This window comes from Lissotriton vulgaris, chromosome 3_1 (assembly GCF_964263255.1).
Source record: "Lissotriton vulgaris chromosome 3_1, aLisVul1.2, whole genome shotgun sequence".
In the NCBI taxonomy this organism is placed as follows: domain Eukaryota; kingdom Metazoa; phylum Chordata; class Amphibia; order Caudata; family Salamandridae; genus Lissotriton; species Lissotriton vulgaris.
In genome coordinates this window covers 793,129,291-793,145,623 of record NC_141689.1, presented here as the reverse complement: position 1 = coordinate 793,145,623, position 16,333 = coordinate 793,129,291, and the positions used below count along the sequence as shown (strand labels likewise).

At 41.6% G+C, this 16,333-nt stretch overlaps 1 protein-coding gene across 1 annotated transcript in view; it reads left to right on the top strand.

The window, feature by feature from the left end:
* ALDH7A1 (aldehyde dehydrogenase 7 family member A1) overlaps positions 1–16,333 on the top strand; it is a 311,199-nt gene that overhangs the window by 43,281 nt on the left and 251,585 nt on the right. Inside the window, exons 4-5 of the mRNA XM_086961105.1 lie at positions 3,500–3,580; positions 10,028–10,151. Coding sequence (XP_086817231.1) covers positions 3,500–3,580; positions 10,028–10,151 — 205 coding nt within the window. The remainder of the gene's footprint in view (positions 1–3,499; positions 3,581–10,027; positions 10,152–16,333) is intronic.

The window sequence follows — 16,333 nt, the reverse complement described above, 5'->3', positions numbered from 1 at the left end:
TGAAACATGGCGAGCTGCCAGATAAGAGAGACCTCAGCAGGGGAAAGACCAGGGTTAGCGGTGGCCGAAGACATGAAAAAACGACCAGATTTGATCCAATTGACCTTCAAGCCAGAGAGAGCTGCTTATCGGTTAAGAGTCTGTGCGATTTTAGCAGGGACCGAAGAGACCTCGCAAAGGTAAATGAGCAGATTGTTCGCATAAAGGGAGACCGAGTGGACACCATCTCCCAGGGGTATACCCCCTGTGCCACCCTGGACATGTAGACTATAGCTAAGGAGACAAGCAGTGGGAGCTACCCTGGCGCTTGCCTCTGCATATGTGGATTTAATCAGAGATGACTGTGCCTGTCTTGACGCTTGCCAATGGCAGGGTGTACAGGAGGCACACCAATCTGATGAAGCAGTCACCCAGACCGTAGTGTGGCAATACTGCGAAGAGAAAGATCCCTTTCAGGGAGTCGAAGGTCTCCTCTAGGTCCAAGAATAGGCAGCCTGCTCTGGGCCAGAGATTTGGAGCATACACAAGGATTAGAAAAAAACGGTGTTGGTTACAGGACATTGGGTGAGGTGATCTGTAACAAACCAATTTAGGTCTGGGTGTACCAGTGCTGGAACTAGAGCGGCCGAAGTCATTACATCTAATATATAATAGTCAACCCCTACAGCAACCCTTTAAGCCCTAAGGCAGGGTGCATTATATTCTATGCGAGGACATATCTGCATGAGCAGATATGCTCCTGTGATGTCTAGTTCTTTTACTAGATATTGCAAGTGATCAGGAATCCATTTAAAAAGCATTTGCCTGACACTGGTGAAAATGAGTTCCCCAGTTACATGATGGCTTCACTGAAAGTAGGGATGTTTGGTATCAAACATCTCGTATTAATGAACCAGCATTGGATTTGTTAATATTAGAGGTGCCCCCTGAAAACCTACCATCCCTCTAGTGTGCTAGCTGACTGGTTCAGTCCAGCCTGCGTCCACAGATGAGTTTCTGACCCCCAGGAGTGAAAGCCTTCGCTCTAAGGAGGTCAGAAACAATGCCTGTTTTGGGAAAGGCTTTATCACCTTCTCCCTGAGGAAAGGCTGGTAAATTAGCTCCACCATATTGTGTGTGGTGGAATTAGGATTTCCGGGACAGGGTGATGCCTACTGCCCACAGGAAGTGGTCATCTAGGGGGTGTCTTGTCCCCAGGGCTAAGTAGCCCATTGGCTACTACATGTCACTCTCCTTAAGGCCCCTAAATTGAGTATTTAGGGGACCCCCTTATACCGAGACTTCAGAATTAGTTGGACACAAAAAGAGTGGAAGAATACTGCTGACCTGAGAACGGAGGAGCACAACTGATTAACTCCGTTGGCCTGTCTCCTGCACTCGACCTTCATGGAGCTGATTCATCTTGCATGTGTGCAGACCTCAAGAAACACTGAAGAACTGCCAGTGCTTCACAAATTGCCTAAGAATCTCCTTTGAAGTAGAGGAGATACCCCCCCCTGAAGTTGCAGGCACCAAAGGAGCAAAGCCAGATACACTGAACTGCCGCCTACCTACTGATGCAGCAGCCTCCCAGATTAAGATAGCCATGCTCCCACAGATCAGATCCATCCTCCCCTCAAGTGTGGGGATGGCAGCACTGACTGAAGCTGCACAGTGCCAATACCTGGAGTACTGGACCCCTTGCAGCAGCCAATGCTGGTTGTCACCAGACCCCAATTCCAGGGACAGTTAGACCCACTTTGTGAATAGCTCAGCTGTCCTGTTTGCCCCTCTGCAGCAGAAACAAAGATAACAAGTGAATCTGAGACTGCCGCTACCAGACTCCTCAAAGCACCTATGAACCTGCACTCCCGAGCCAGAGTCCAAGGGAGGTGACGGTTCCAATGGGTTCCTCTGACCCACAAGAGCCAAGCCCATGCTTGGGTTTACCCAGACTGGAATTCCAGTCACTGCCTGCAGCCTCTTTCTGCAGGCCCCCCTCCAACCACAAGAAACTCCTGCACCAGAAACTGACACCAAAAAACACCACTTCACCAAGCCTCACAGCCCGAGGAGCAGTGGGCCAAAGGTATCCCTGCATGCCTGAGGATCTCGAGGTTTCAACCCCCTGTGGGTTCCCTAGAACTGGTGCACCCGTCCCTACTTGCAGCCTCTTTCTGACAGGACACTTCTCCCATTGAAGTGACTGGACACCCAATGTCGTGATAAACTTCTGCACTCAGACGCCCCAGAGCCCCCAGATGTGACCTGTTGGTGTGGCCTAAGACATTGCCCAATACTTCCCTGAAGTCCAGAAGATGATTCCTGTAAGTCGCTGACAGGTGCTCGAATATAATACATGTTTTTCCTCAATAGGATAATATTACTGATCCAGAAAATGCATTGTGTCCATTTTTGAAAACTGTAAAAATTCATTACTCTAAGTATTTACCCCATTCACTGATTTTTGGTATCTAAATTTATATGAAAGTACATGTTATTTATATAAGCAAGTGTCTGATTGTGTGGTCTCACTTACTGCCTTTGTGTGTGTAATAAATGCTTGGCACTACTCTCTGATATACCTAACTGCTCGCCCATACTACCACAAGAGGGAGCATTTGGCGAGGGGGTCATTAGTGTCTCTGTAATTCCTTTGCGGTTTGCCTGGACTCTGCACAATGACCTCATTTTGGTGCACTATGTAGAGAACCAGCTACCTTCACTTCTACATTAAGCACTCCTGATCCCTCAGTGGCAAATGAGCTGCAAGAACAAACCTGGGGCACTCTTGCACCTTAGGAGTACCCTGCAGCTACTTCCCCCAATGTTTTCTCAGGCTGCCACCTAAGCCTTCCTTTATCAATTGGAGCATAATCCTGCATTTAGTTGTTGGACCTCATTGGAGAGCTTGAGACTCTCCAAAGGATATATGCTGCCTGTGTTGGACAAGACTCATTATCTCACAGACCCTACAGGCAAGAATGTTTTACTGCTGTTGGTTTGGTTTAAGAGAGGGGGATACGGTGAGGGCTTTTGGGGGCTTGCTGTACATGTAAATGGACACATAAAGTAAGAAGTGTTTGTGTTGCTTAATTTAGGCTTGTGGTTGCAGGTAGTTTTACACCTGCATTAAATTTTAGGGCCCAGGACTTCACCTCATCATACATTGACCTAGCGCAAGTGTAAGAAAAGCAGAAAAGGGAGCGGAAGGATGCAAGAAAACCTAGGAAAGCAGAAGTGAGATTGAACCTGCAAGAGTGAGAAATATATTGTATGTGTAGGGTGCTGGAAGGAAGAGACTAAAGTTGTGCTGTTTCCTAACCATGGGCTCCAAACAAAGTATTTGGGACCCTGCAGTTATTCCTTTTATGCATTGAACATTTCTAGTACTTATGCCACCATGCTTATACTTTTCTCTAATAGAGGTAGACCGTGCTGAATATTTTGTATGCATTCTTTGTGTTTTTTTTTTTTACCCACACAATCATTCTAATGATTTCTGATCTCCTTTCTGCAGATTCCAGCACCAAAACGAGGGGAAATAGTGCGACAAATTGGCGATGCTTTGAGAAAGAAGATCAAACTTCTAGGAAGCCTGGTATGATTTATTTAGCACAATGTAAATAAAAATGAAAGAGACTGATCAGTTCCGGGAACAGGAATATGCCTATTCTGCAAAGCAGCTGTATAAATGATGCCATGGACATCTATTACTATGTAGGTTAAAATTTGCCTTTTTGGTGTAATTTACGAATCTGTGATTAGAGCACCTGCAAGCTCTTGCTGACTATCTAAAACCCCTTAAATGCCTACATATGCTTATGCTAATCAAGATTAAGACCAACTTTTCTAAATAAGAGAATTGATGCTTCAGGGGTCCAAAATAAGTTGGACGCCTATATTTGTGAATCCTAAAGAGGTTAAACCTAAGCCACCTACCAGAATTCCGATGTACATAATTGCTCTTAATACCGTAGCCTTTTGCACTTATTTTCTGAATGTTTAAGGCTACTTCCTGCAGGTTGAATGTCACTGTCACTCTTGTGTTGCAATGGGAAAAGGAGACCTTGTTGACCAACATTGGAGATGATCTACTAATTTCTCTAGTTGAAGACTATTGCTGCCACACCAATTTTCTTGATCTCTCACTTCATAATAATACTAGATGACAACATTTTGATTAAAAGAGTGCATGGGAATCTCAAGAAGTAGTTGGGTCAGTGGAATTCCCTAGTTGCAAGGTCCCATGCAGCCCATTTCAGTGCTAATCCTCTGTCAGCACCTCCTTTATATGCCTACAGACACAGGTTATCAAACCAATGTATATGCAGAGTACCAAGATCCTCCTCTCCCTGGACATTTAATTCTAGAGCTTGAATGATATTCCCAGTATCTGGACTGCTTCATTTTTTTTCCTTAATGGATAACTATTGCTATCTAAATGGAGCCACAACAGAGGTCCTAGTATTTGATGATGGCTCTGATGAGGGTAAAGCAACTAGATTTGAATGGCAGTCAACGTTAAGAATGACCCCTATTCCTAACACTTGAAATAAATTGTTGATGGTTTATTCAAGCTGTGAGAGTGAAAGTATATGCACAGTAGGTTCAAACACTACCTACGGCTGCAGTTGGTTGCATTTGTTGCTAGTTTTGCTAAGCAGTGTGTTTGATTTTTATTTAACCCCTTGGCTGCTAAGCCTTTCCCCCATAGAATACTGGGCCCTTTTTGGCTGTTTAGGATAGTTTGCGCTTAGGTCTCCAGATCCTTTTACCCATATAAGGTATGCATGCCAAATTTGCGGCCTTTTTTCCCAACGTCCTGGGTCTTCTGAAGGTGCCCAGGATTTGTGGATTGCCTGGTAGAGTTGGAGAAAATAGTTAAAAACCTAGGTAAAGTTAGTTTGGGGCAGCGAGTTTTGAGGAATAGGAAACATTTTCTATTTTCCTAAAAATGGCATCAACAAAAGGTCTGCTGTGCTAAAGATACAATCTTCCCAGATTTTAGGAATACGCAGACATGAATCAAATTTTTTTTTCTGATCATACAACAGTTTTGAAATTTTTCAAAGAGGTAACCCATTTTTCCAAATGTTTGTGCTGTCACCCTACTTTCACTTTGTGGCGGAAACCGTTGTGAAACACATGGGTGATATCTGAAAGCTATAGATTTCTGAAAAGTAGGCTAAATTCTGAATTCCGTAAGGGCTCATTTGTGTTGATCCCTCATGTTTTTTTTCAAAGAAACGAACTGTTTAAATAACAGAACACTGAAAATTTGTAGAAAAAAAGTCATTTAAAAAAAGTTTTCATCTTTAACTTCTTGTCACAATGGCTGATTTAGAAAAGCAGTGTGGCATTACGTCCGCTAGATCCTTCTGATTGCGTGGATATATAGGGTTTGTAGGTTGTTGAAGAATCCAAGGTAGCCATAGCCAACAACAGAGCTGCACATTACAGTGGTTTTTTAAACGTGCACTAAGTGTAGATCAAATGACATGGTTAAATATAAACAGTGAAAAATTGAATTCAAGGAAACATATGTATTTTCTGAAATGGACACTAGACACGGAGTTTAGGAGCAGTGGTTAATTGTACATCTCTAAATTTTTTGGTACCCATACTAGCATGTGATTTAGAGGGCATTTTTCAAAATGTCATCTTTCCTACACGCTGGCTTGGACACAGACTCTCTCACAAAGTCTTTTTTGGATGTTGGAGGAATGTATTCAGGAAAGTGGTGATCTTTCAATCTAGCCACATGTTCCACCAATCTACGAACACCTGGCTGCTCAGCTGCTATAAGACTGCCTATAACAGACAACTGAAACTGTACACAAGTCGTCTTGGAGAGCAGTCTTTGTTAATAACGTAAGCTTTTGAGGATACAAATGTAACCATTGAACAGCCAATGTCTTGAACCAGAAGTATGACTTTCGAGCACAATAGTAAGTTGCTAATTTTTTATCTAATCAACATAAACCTCCTATGTGCTGCTTGTAGTCCAAAATGCACAAAGGTCTGCTACCTGACCCAAACAGTCTTAGGTGAATGGCTTTTGTCGTGAATAGTTGTGAGCATATAGACATCTCTTCTGTCTCTAAATTTAAAAGCAAGAAGTTTGTTGCCATGCAAGGCACTGCTCTGTCCCCTTTGAAGCTTTTTACATACAAGCTGTTTAGGGTAAAATTTACAGTTTGAGCTGATTATTCCTCATTGCCCACTTTGAACAATTCCTTAAATAACGGCACACCTCTGTAGACATTTTCCACCTATATATGGTGACCTTTAATAAAATCCCTCTGGCAAGTTCCCACACTATTTCTTTTTCACGGACATTCAAGTGTAAGGGCAACTGTGGGGAGGGGGGGGGGGGGTCAACTGAAGAATCTCTACCAGTGTACACCCTAAAATGATATGCATATCTAGTGGCAGTCACACAGCATATGCCTCTTAATACAATAATGGGATGTCTTACTGGGAATATATTGTCTGAAAACCAAATGACCGAGGCCAGAGACTTGTCCACAGATATCTTTCTCTGGAACTTAGATAATCTACTAAATGGTCGAGGAAAGGCTGAATCTCGACTAGACCGTCACACCATCAATAAACAGCTGGGCAAAATTGATAGGCAAAAAGCTTTTCATATTAACCCTACACCCTGCAACAACACTAAAAGCCATTAAAACAGGCTGCACCATTATTACGGGCAACCCAGGGCTCAGTACTTCCAGTGGGAAGCCTTCCTTCTCCTTCCTATCCAAACGATACAATGAACTTTATACTCCAGAAAGATACCCTTCACTTTCCACAGACCGCTAAACTGAGGGTCAACTGTACCTACTCTACACTGGCCAAACGGGCACCAAAGATATACTGTTAGAAAGGAAAAACTAAAATACACACAAGATGACAAAAAACTGATTTTGCACAACTCCTAATGCAAATTTGAAACACAATAAAACAAAAGCTAAATATTTTAAACCATAAAAAAAAACATTCAAGCAGGGCAATGATACTCATTTGAAGCAAACATTACAAAAAAGTTTCCTAACCAGAAATATGCAACTACACAAACTGCAGATCTACCAATGCAGAGTCGCTACAAAATAATACAAAAGCTTTGCACTACAATACAAAGGTGAAATAAAACATTCTGCATTTGATGACTAGAAATGAAACCGTTAACGGTATAAGATTCAATGAAGTCTGCCCCTGGGGACAGATCGTCACCACAAATGGCTGATATGCCCCTAAGGGGGGCACTGAGCAAGGATATAAAATTGTCATCCCAGAGGAGAGTGACCCTTATCCTAGGGCGACTTCTCCCACATACAAAAACGTATTCTTTGATGTCTAGTGGTTCTCCACTCCCCATGAGCAGATTGACCTAATTTTTTTTTTAAGTCTGATCTGCCCCCAGGGATGGCAGAAAGCAAAGCACATATGTGGACAATACTGGCTAAGGACTGTTTGCGAATGGACTGCTCCCCAACCTACATTAAGGAAACAGTCCATGGTGTCTAGTGGTTTTCTGGTGCCACCCATCCGACCTTGGGGGCAAAATGGCCTTACATATGGCAGATCTGCCCCCAGGGTGGGCGGAAAGAAAGGAGATGCCCATTTCATAATGGGGAACGACCTTTACCTGAGGGGTCACTCCTGACATCCAGAATAACACATCCCCGGTGTGTAGTGGATTTCCCTCAGAGCAGATCACCCCCAATGTTGGCCAATCTGCCCCAAGGAGCACTGAAACGGCCAAAACATGTCCCAGTATTTTTGGGCAGCTACCCCTGCCAAAGGGGCAGCTCCCTGACCTACATAAGTAAAATATCCCTGGTGTTCCGTGGTTTTCTGCCACCTATGGGGTCAGATATACCTAGCAAAGGGGACAGAAAATGACCATACCCCCACTCAAGTTGAGATGGTATTCTTGCCCTCCCATGTACTCCCAAGTCCACTAATCACCAGGGACTACATTTATGTAGTAGTTTTTGGGGGGTGAACGGGCACTCAGGGTATAGGCTTATGCTCTCCCCCCTCTGGGGAGCCCTCCTGCTCCAGAGCACTCACCCACAATCTTCCTCTGAGGGGCCAGAAAGACACCAGGGATTTCAAAATGGTGCTCAACAAGCAAAAGGATGGGGTGGCTTTTGGGGCAAAAGAAAGGAGTGTGGGCATTGTACTCTGGCATTGGCAATACCCCTAACCCGAAAAGAGGGACAAACTAGTCGTTTTACCCTCACCCCTAAAGCCTCAGCCGTGTTTTTGCTCCCCTGCGGACTAAAACGTCCCATCCCAATGGCAAGCAAGTGGACCGTTATTGTTTTGGGTGTTGTTTTTACATATGGGCTAAATCCTCATATTGTTTCACTTGCTGTGGTGAAGGGCTGCAGTTTTTTGGGCTTGGGTGGGTTGCCACCTAAGGAACTCTACCAGACCCAGGACATTTTGGAATACTAGACATTAAGGGAAGTCCAGGGTGGTATGCCTTGGGTGGAACTCAGGACATTTTCTTATCCACAATGCACGGTATAGCTCAAATTCTGCCTAAAATCACATATTCCTCGCATTTCTGAGATGTAAACTTACAAAACACACACAAATCCACAAATGTTCTACTGCCAATATTTCCCCACTTGTTGCAATATATAACCACTACCTGTACTTGTATGGGTCGGCCAAGCCACCACAATGGTGATAGTCCCAAAACTTAATATGGAAACATATGTTTCCTGTCAAAAAACATATTTGGCGATTAGTGTACCTGCGTTAGCTGTGCCTGGGTTCAGCTGCCATCTAGGGAAACCTATCAAACCCACACATTTCTGAAAACTAGACACCCGGGGAAGACCCAGGGTGGTGTGGTTTGCGTGGGTCCCATCACATTTTGTTATTCAAAATGTCCTGCAAACCTCGAACTTTGCCTAAAGTCCCAAATTTTCCGTGCATTTCTGTGACATAATCTTTTGTAATTCGCAAAGATCCAGAAAATGGCTACCACCCTCTATTTCCACACTTAATTTGATAAAAACACTACCACACTTGTGTGGCTGGGTCTATTGGCCTCAAGGGATCAAACCAGGGTCATTGGGAGCCCCGAGGTGGAACTTAGTTTGAACCGTTCCTGTCGCCCAGCCACAAAAGTGGAACAGCGTTTTTATCGAGACAAGTGGAGGGAACACTGGGTCATAGAATTTTTGTGCATTGATCCAGATTCCGGAAGTTTCCATCACAGAAATATAAGGGAAATGCATGATTTGACCTGAAGCTTTAGGCTTGCATTTCATTGTGGTTGGTAGGTTTCCATGGGTGGCAGCCCAGCCCAGCCCCAAACACCACAGCTACTCCTATTGCTTATCTCTCCACGTATCACTTTAGGGCCTTTTGTGGGCAGTCTCTTGGCCCACCCTCACAAGTGAGGTACCAATTTTATCAGGATACTTGGAGGTACGCTGGCTTGTAGGAAAATTAATTGTATTTTGCCTTTGTGAGTCTGTCATATTGACAAGAAGTTCAGTATTTTTATTTCAACAGTTAGTTGCCTTGGGAAAAACTTAATGGATCTACACATTTGACCCCTTGCTGAATTCAGAATGTTGTCTAATTTTCAGAAATGTTTACCTTTCCTGGATCACCCATGAGATTTTCAGTAGTTTCCCCCACAAACTGCAAACAGGTTGAAACAGCAAACCATTTGTCATTGTTAGGGAAAATGTTACTTTTTTGCAGAGCATCGTTTCCCAAAACTCGAACCTTAGCTATGTTTTGGCTATTTTCTCAGTCTCCTTCAGGATAGTCCACAAACCCTGTGCCCCATTGGAATCCCTATGATTTTGGTAAACCAAGGCTGCAAATTTGGCATGGATACCTTATGTGGGGGGTAGGGGGGGTTATGGAGATCTAGGTGCGTAATACTACAAATAGCCACAAAAAGTGGTACTGAGGTGAGAGCCTCAGGAGTTAAGTGATAAATGTTTTTATTTGTTTTGGACCCACCATAATGCATTTTTGCCTTTATATCTTTTCTGTATTTTAGGAATCTTTGGAGATGGGAAAAATTCTAGTAGAAGGTGTTGGTGAAGTTCAGGAGTATGTTGACATTTGTGACTATGCTGTTGGCTTGTCTAGAATGATCGGAGGACCAGTGTTGCCTTCAGAAAGTAAGCCCAAAAGTCATTACTGGATACCGTTGATTGTTTCAAAATGTAATTTAAAAGTACATTTCCTGTAACATGGGTAGGGGATCTTGATTAAGAAAAATGCTATGGCTAATGTTGCACATCAATTTGTTTAATGCCACTCACTCGGCCTAGATATTAACAGTCTTTACTACTGTGTTTGAAATGTGAGATTTGAGTTATCCAGTCATACTGCCTCAAAATCCGGCATTGACTACTGTTTACCTGCATTCTCAGTCCATTAAGAAAGAGAAGTAGAGATATGGCGCAGATCTGGACTGTGCAGCATCACACACATTCTCAGTTCTCTCCAATAACAACCCATCAAAGGAGTGGCTGGGAATATTAGAGAAACTAATAATTTCTCCTTGCTGAATGGATAGGGGCTCTAAGCTCCTCCTGCTCCACCATCTTTTGTTCCTCATAAAAGGAGAGTATTTGGTAGTTAGTTTGAGCGCTAGAACGAGGTTTTGATGATTAAAAGTTTGAAAGCGAGAATTAAAGTTTGCTGCACCGCTTTCATGCATTTATTTTTCTTGCTCATCAAAGTCCTTTTTCTGCAGTTGTTTTGATACCCACTCTCACACATACATCCTTATTCATTCCGGTAAAATTGTTTGAGAAAGCCATCAATCATCCTTTACTTCCTCGAAGAAGATTAAATGTAGAAACACTCATGAGAGTGATTGGGGTAGTCAGTTAACAGCAAATTTTCTGTCTGACGCTAGAGCTGTTTGAATTCCTTCTTTGAGAATTAAGTTTATCTTTTCGACTAAACCAGTAGAAGTTGGGATGTTCAGAGCCACCCACAAATGATTTATATCCTGAGACTTCATAAGCCCACACATCTCAACCAACAAAATGTGTACCATTGTAAATGACCGACTCGGAAGAAACCTCAAGATCAAAGACTTGTCATAAAAATATGAGCACACAAGCTGTGTTGGCTGATTCTGCAAATGAATAGTAAAGCAAGTTAGACTAATCAACAAGAACAATTGGGTATCTCATATTAAAAGGTAGAAGTGTATAGGGACCAGAAAAATCCATCACCAATTTTTCCCGTAGACCATCTGGTATCGGTATATGTTCTAATGCTTTTCTTTAGTTTTGAGTGCTTAACTGACAATAAGCACTCTTTTTTTAAAAACATTATCTATCAGCACTTGGGTAAATTGCCTTAATTTTTTACAAGATACCCCTAGATGACCTTTATGGGTGTTTCAAGGCAATCGAAACAGTTCATATTGTGAAAAAACTGTTGTTGCATAAAGATAATGTCTCCTGATTAACTCATTTACCACAGTTTGTACTGAAGCAACTTGAGCATCGGCCCCCACACCCTCAGATCCAAGCTGAGACATCTGTACTTTGCCCAGCTTTCCTTAATGTACTTTTCAAGCATCAAACTATTCATTTTCTGAAAAAATACCTTTGAATTCAAGTGCAGCCTACACTATGCTTTTCTGATCCTCCAGCATTTCACTTGAGGACTATGCTTGATCTTTCCTTGTTTATTAACTCCGCAGCCATCAATAAACCTATTAATACAATGAAGGACTACATAAGCCATAACATCACCCCAAAAACATTACTTGATGTGTTATTGGTATTCTTTCTTTTGTTCCATTCCTGCCAGTAAGAACATATTTTGGATCAGGAATGTCAACCATACTTACAGTCCTGTGACAAGGAAAATCCATATAGCAGCATGAATCAAACTTCAATGTAACGATGGCCACTGCTTGTGAAGTAATTTTTCGTCATGGAACTTTATCGAAATAATAAAGGTACTTCTCAGTGGTGTGTTAAATCATTCATGTCTCCTTGGTTTTTTTTTCCTCCAAATTAGAGACTGTTCTGAAGAACCAGAAGCAGGTGGAATAATCCTGGAATCCATGTCCTTAATAGAGTTTAAGCTTTCCTTCATGTTAGATAGGAAATCATTCCTTCCATATCCCGGCCCGGTGGCAAGAGTTATGCCTGGTTTAAAGGTTACTGACCTACAACATAGCTACTTATGTTAGTTTGAAGTAGAATTTCTTGAAAGCAGATTCTGTTGACCAGTCTGCGTCATTTATACTATCCTCTAAGCTGCTACCCAATGAAAAAGATTTGGATGCTCTGGCTCTCCTGGTTGAATGAGCCCCAAAAATAGAAAAATCTGTACCTGCTTCCACCATCAGCCCCCTGACCCTCTGGCAATAGGAGGGCTTGAGATTTGTCCTAAAGGTCCTGAAGGTACTCCCCTTAGGAGAGAACATCCTAGATGTTCTGTCTAGAGACCTTACATCTGAAACCGTGGTTACATGAAATTAAAGAGGGAAGCATAGCTAACTTCACTGATAACTGTTTTCTAGGCAGACCCCTACAAGCGGGCCATCTAGTAAGGATTCTGAGTCCAAAATGAGCATCTCATAGATTGGATTATCTAGGTTCCAGTGGACATGAAAGCTTTGTTCCTCTTAAATGTTTACACAGTAAAAGGTGACCCCCACAAGGGGTATCGTTGTCTGGCCTATGACCTGCTTAAATTAGCTGATCTGGCGGCACTGATGGTCTTATATACAAACCTGAATCTGCTCATTCTGACAAAAATAGAAGGCTACTCACAACCTTGGTCCCAACAGGATCGAAACCCTGTGCCAAACAATAACTGAAAAATGTTCGCCAAGCCAAGCCATATTGCTTGACTGTAGTCTCTGACCAGACTTTTTAATGTATGATGAAGCCTGGCACGAAAGTCCTGGGATTTTCCTTCATCCTGAGTAATCTTTCATGCCGTAAGGCACATAAATCCCAGTAGTACTAAAGAATGCAAGTTGGCCATATTGTCCTTCAGAATGGTCTGATACAGGGGAAGACGTATTGGAGAACCCCAAGAAACTTCCAGAAGAACAGGAAACCAAACTGGAGATCTCCACAGGAAGTTATCAAAATCAGATCTATCATCTCATCTGAGCTGAATATCTCGTTGTCATGGAGAAGGGGAAGGGCTTAATTTTTTCTCCTGTTCCACTGTTATCAAAACACATCTGTGACTTCTGCGAGTGGGGCTGGTCTCCAGCTGAAAAACCTCCTGAGTTGATGTTTGAGGCAAAAAGATCTATATTGCATTGACCCAGCATTACATCACCATGGAAAAGACAGATGAATCCTGTTTCCATTAGCTGAAGGAAATTTCAATCTGCTACAGAATTCGGCTTTCCCGGAAGGTATTCTGCCAAAACCAACATTTGATTGTCTAATTGAAAGTGCCAGAAATCCTGGGCCAAATTGGCCTAGTCCTTTCTAGACGATTGATGTATCAAATTACTGATACGCTGTCCATTGTGAGGAGTACTTAATGGAATGCAGAGGGCCCACGACAATTGCCTGGATAAATCTAGGTAGATGTCTGAATGAGATTTATTCCTGGAGAGGGTGCGCTTGAGTTCCTTCTGTATCTTTTTCAAACTCCATTGCAGGCATTGTAGATTCTGATGAATCCACCACAAACTCCTTTCCATCAGTGTACTGTCCCAATACTGTTCCTAAACCACGCAAGCTTGCAGCCACATTAATAACACCCTTGTTACTGAAACAAATGTTTTCAGTGCTGGAGTGTCTATTATCATATTCACTTAGTTTTCAAAAGTTTCTTTTACCTCATTAAACCATTTAAATTTAGCTCCCTTCGTCAAATGTCTGTGGTTGTACAAAAAGGACATAGCCATGAACAAATCAGGCATGATCTACACAAAGCCGTAAACATTATGATAATGTCTTTATCCTTTTGTGGTGATGCCTCCCTAATTTCTTCAATTAAGCTAAATTTAGGATTAATCCCTTCAGGTGTGAGGGTTTGTCCTAAATACTCACCTCCTGTGTAAATACCCTAAACTCCTCGGGTCTCATCGTCATACTGTGGTCTTTCCAAATTCCTCTTACTTTTCCTAGAACCTAAAGGTGTTTTATCACAACATTGAGTAAAGGTTAAAAATGTCATCCTGAAACTCCTAGGCATTTGTATATTTGTTTAAACAGACTAGCCATCATCCTTTGAGAACACTTACAGCTACAACAAACCCAAATGGCAAATGCCAAGTACTTCAACGCTTTATGATTGTGGTAAGATCCTGTGTTAAATGATTTTAGTGATACCCAGATAGATCAATGATGGGGAAAAAATACTCTGCTTTATCAAGGTTCAGTGATGTATCCTGAATATGATGAGTCAACTGAAACATTTCTATTTAGTGGGTGGAGAGTTAATAAATGTAAACCCCTAGACCTCTTACGTGTCAAAACTACTGGTGAAACCCATTCAGAGGAGTCTATGGTAATGTAATACCACCTAAACTTAGATCATTTAAACGTTTTTTTAAGGATCTTTTCTGATACCATCAATTTGAGGAAAGGTGCGGTTCATTTGAGTATTTCAAATCCTTTAACAGTTACAACTCAATTTACAAAAACCTCAGAGAATTTTAGTTAAAAAAAAAAGATTCACTATGTCAGAGTACAAAACCCCAAAACACACAAAATGGTGTATCCCCGCTAGACTACTGAGATCTTTTACTGACTTTGAAAACCATCATCTCTTGGCCAAATCTAGTTTCCCTAAAATGTCTCTTCCTTTTATAGCAACATACATTTTTTGTTATGAATATTAGAAGAAGAGCTGACAGAATACCCTACCATATTGATGTCATGCTCTCCAAATGCTTTGGGATTGATATCTGGACGCTCAAATTTCACAGCATTACAACCCACTTTTTGTTGTATGTAAGATCAGAAAGAATAGTCATGAGTGATCCTGAATCCGCCATAACTTTAATTGCCACATCACCCAGACAAACTTCACACATTATACACAGGTTTTGGGGATCAAAGCACAAATGCCCACGCAAGTCCTAACATCCCTATTTATCAAATGCAAAAGGGGCTTGAGGCACAATCCCCTACACCTCCAAAAGTTGGGTAGCCAGTCGTCACCCAACCAGCTTTCCCAAACCCACAATACACAAAGTTAGCCCAGCACACTTTAAATGTCAAATACTGAAAATTAAACCGTTTTCAAGATACAAATGTATTCCAAATGAAGAATCGATGTTATGTGGTCGTATTACATTACATTTCATCCTTTATTTTTCTTTTATTAAAACGTTTCACGTTGAGGATTGTGCTGCCTGAACTAAGCTTTACTTGATACAAATTCAACATGGAATATTACTTGGATCAAAATACACCGTATTTTCAAGGAGTTAACTGTTTTAAAAAGTTTAATTGGTCTTAAATACGTTTGGAAAGTCCTATGACGCGCTACAAATACATACTACGAGCCCTGAAGAAGTCCGTGTAAGGACGAAATGCGTTGGCGGTTGCAAAACATTTTAGTAAAAGAAAAATAAAGGATGAAATTTTAATACGACCACATAACATCGACTCTTCATTTGGAATACATTTGTATCTTGAAAACTGTTTAATTTTCAAACTTCACACATTGGTCTCTTTTTTTTTTTCCTCTTCAATACTTCAATCGAGGCCAAACAACATTATTAAGGTTTTCTACATAATCACTCTCCTCAGCCTCTATCTTTCTGACTTTCTAATTAGCACTCTTGAATTTAAAACCGATTGGAAATGCCACTTTTGTTTTTTTACAATTGTGTGGTTCCCTTGAGATGGACAATTTACATTATTGACCCATATGAGTTTTTGACTCCCATTGGAAGCAAGAACCATATTTTCTTTTGCTAGCACTCTTTAATGACCTCTCTGCTATTCGTTGCACAAATTAACAGGGTATAAACCTTCAGGTGTAGCAATTGCTTATGAACCAAGCATTGAATGCTCAATGCTTCTTGCAGGACCTATAACTGTCGAAGTGATTTATTTCTACAAGTTAACAATCTGTTAATCTAGGTAATATTTCCAGAACTTCCTAAAATAGCACTAGTACAAAAAAATGAAAATAAATGTTACTGTACACCAATGTTATGATGATCTCTTTCTGAGCAATTTGCGTCAAAATGCTGCCAGTTCTTAAAACCACCAATATTATTTTCCTCAAGCTTCCAAATGTGAACAGAAAGCTTGCCTTCGTAGTTTGAGCAGTACAACCAATCCAAAATGGCCACCGTCGTGATGTAATGCGCCGACTACCCAGAGGGTGGTAGGGC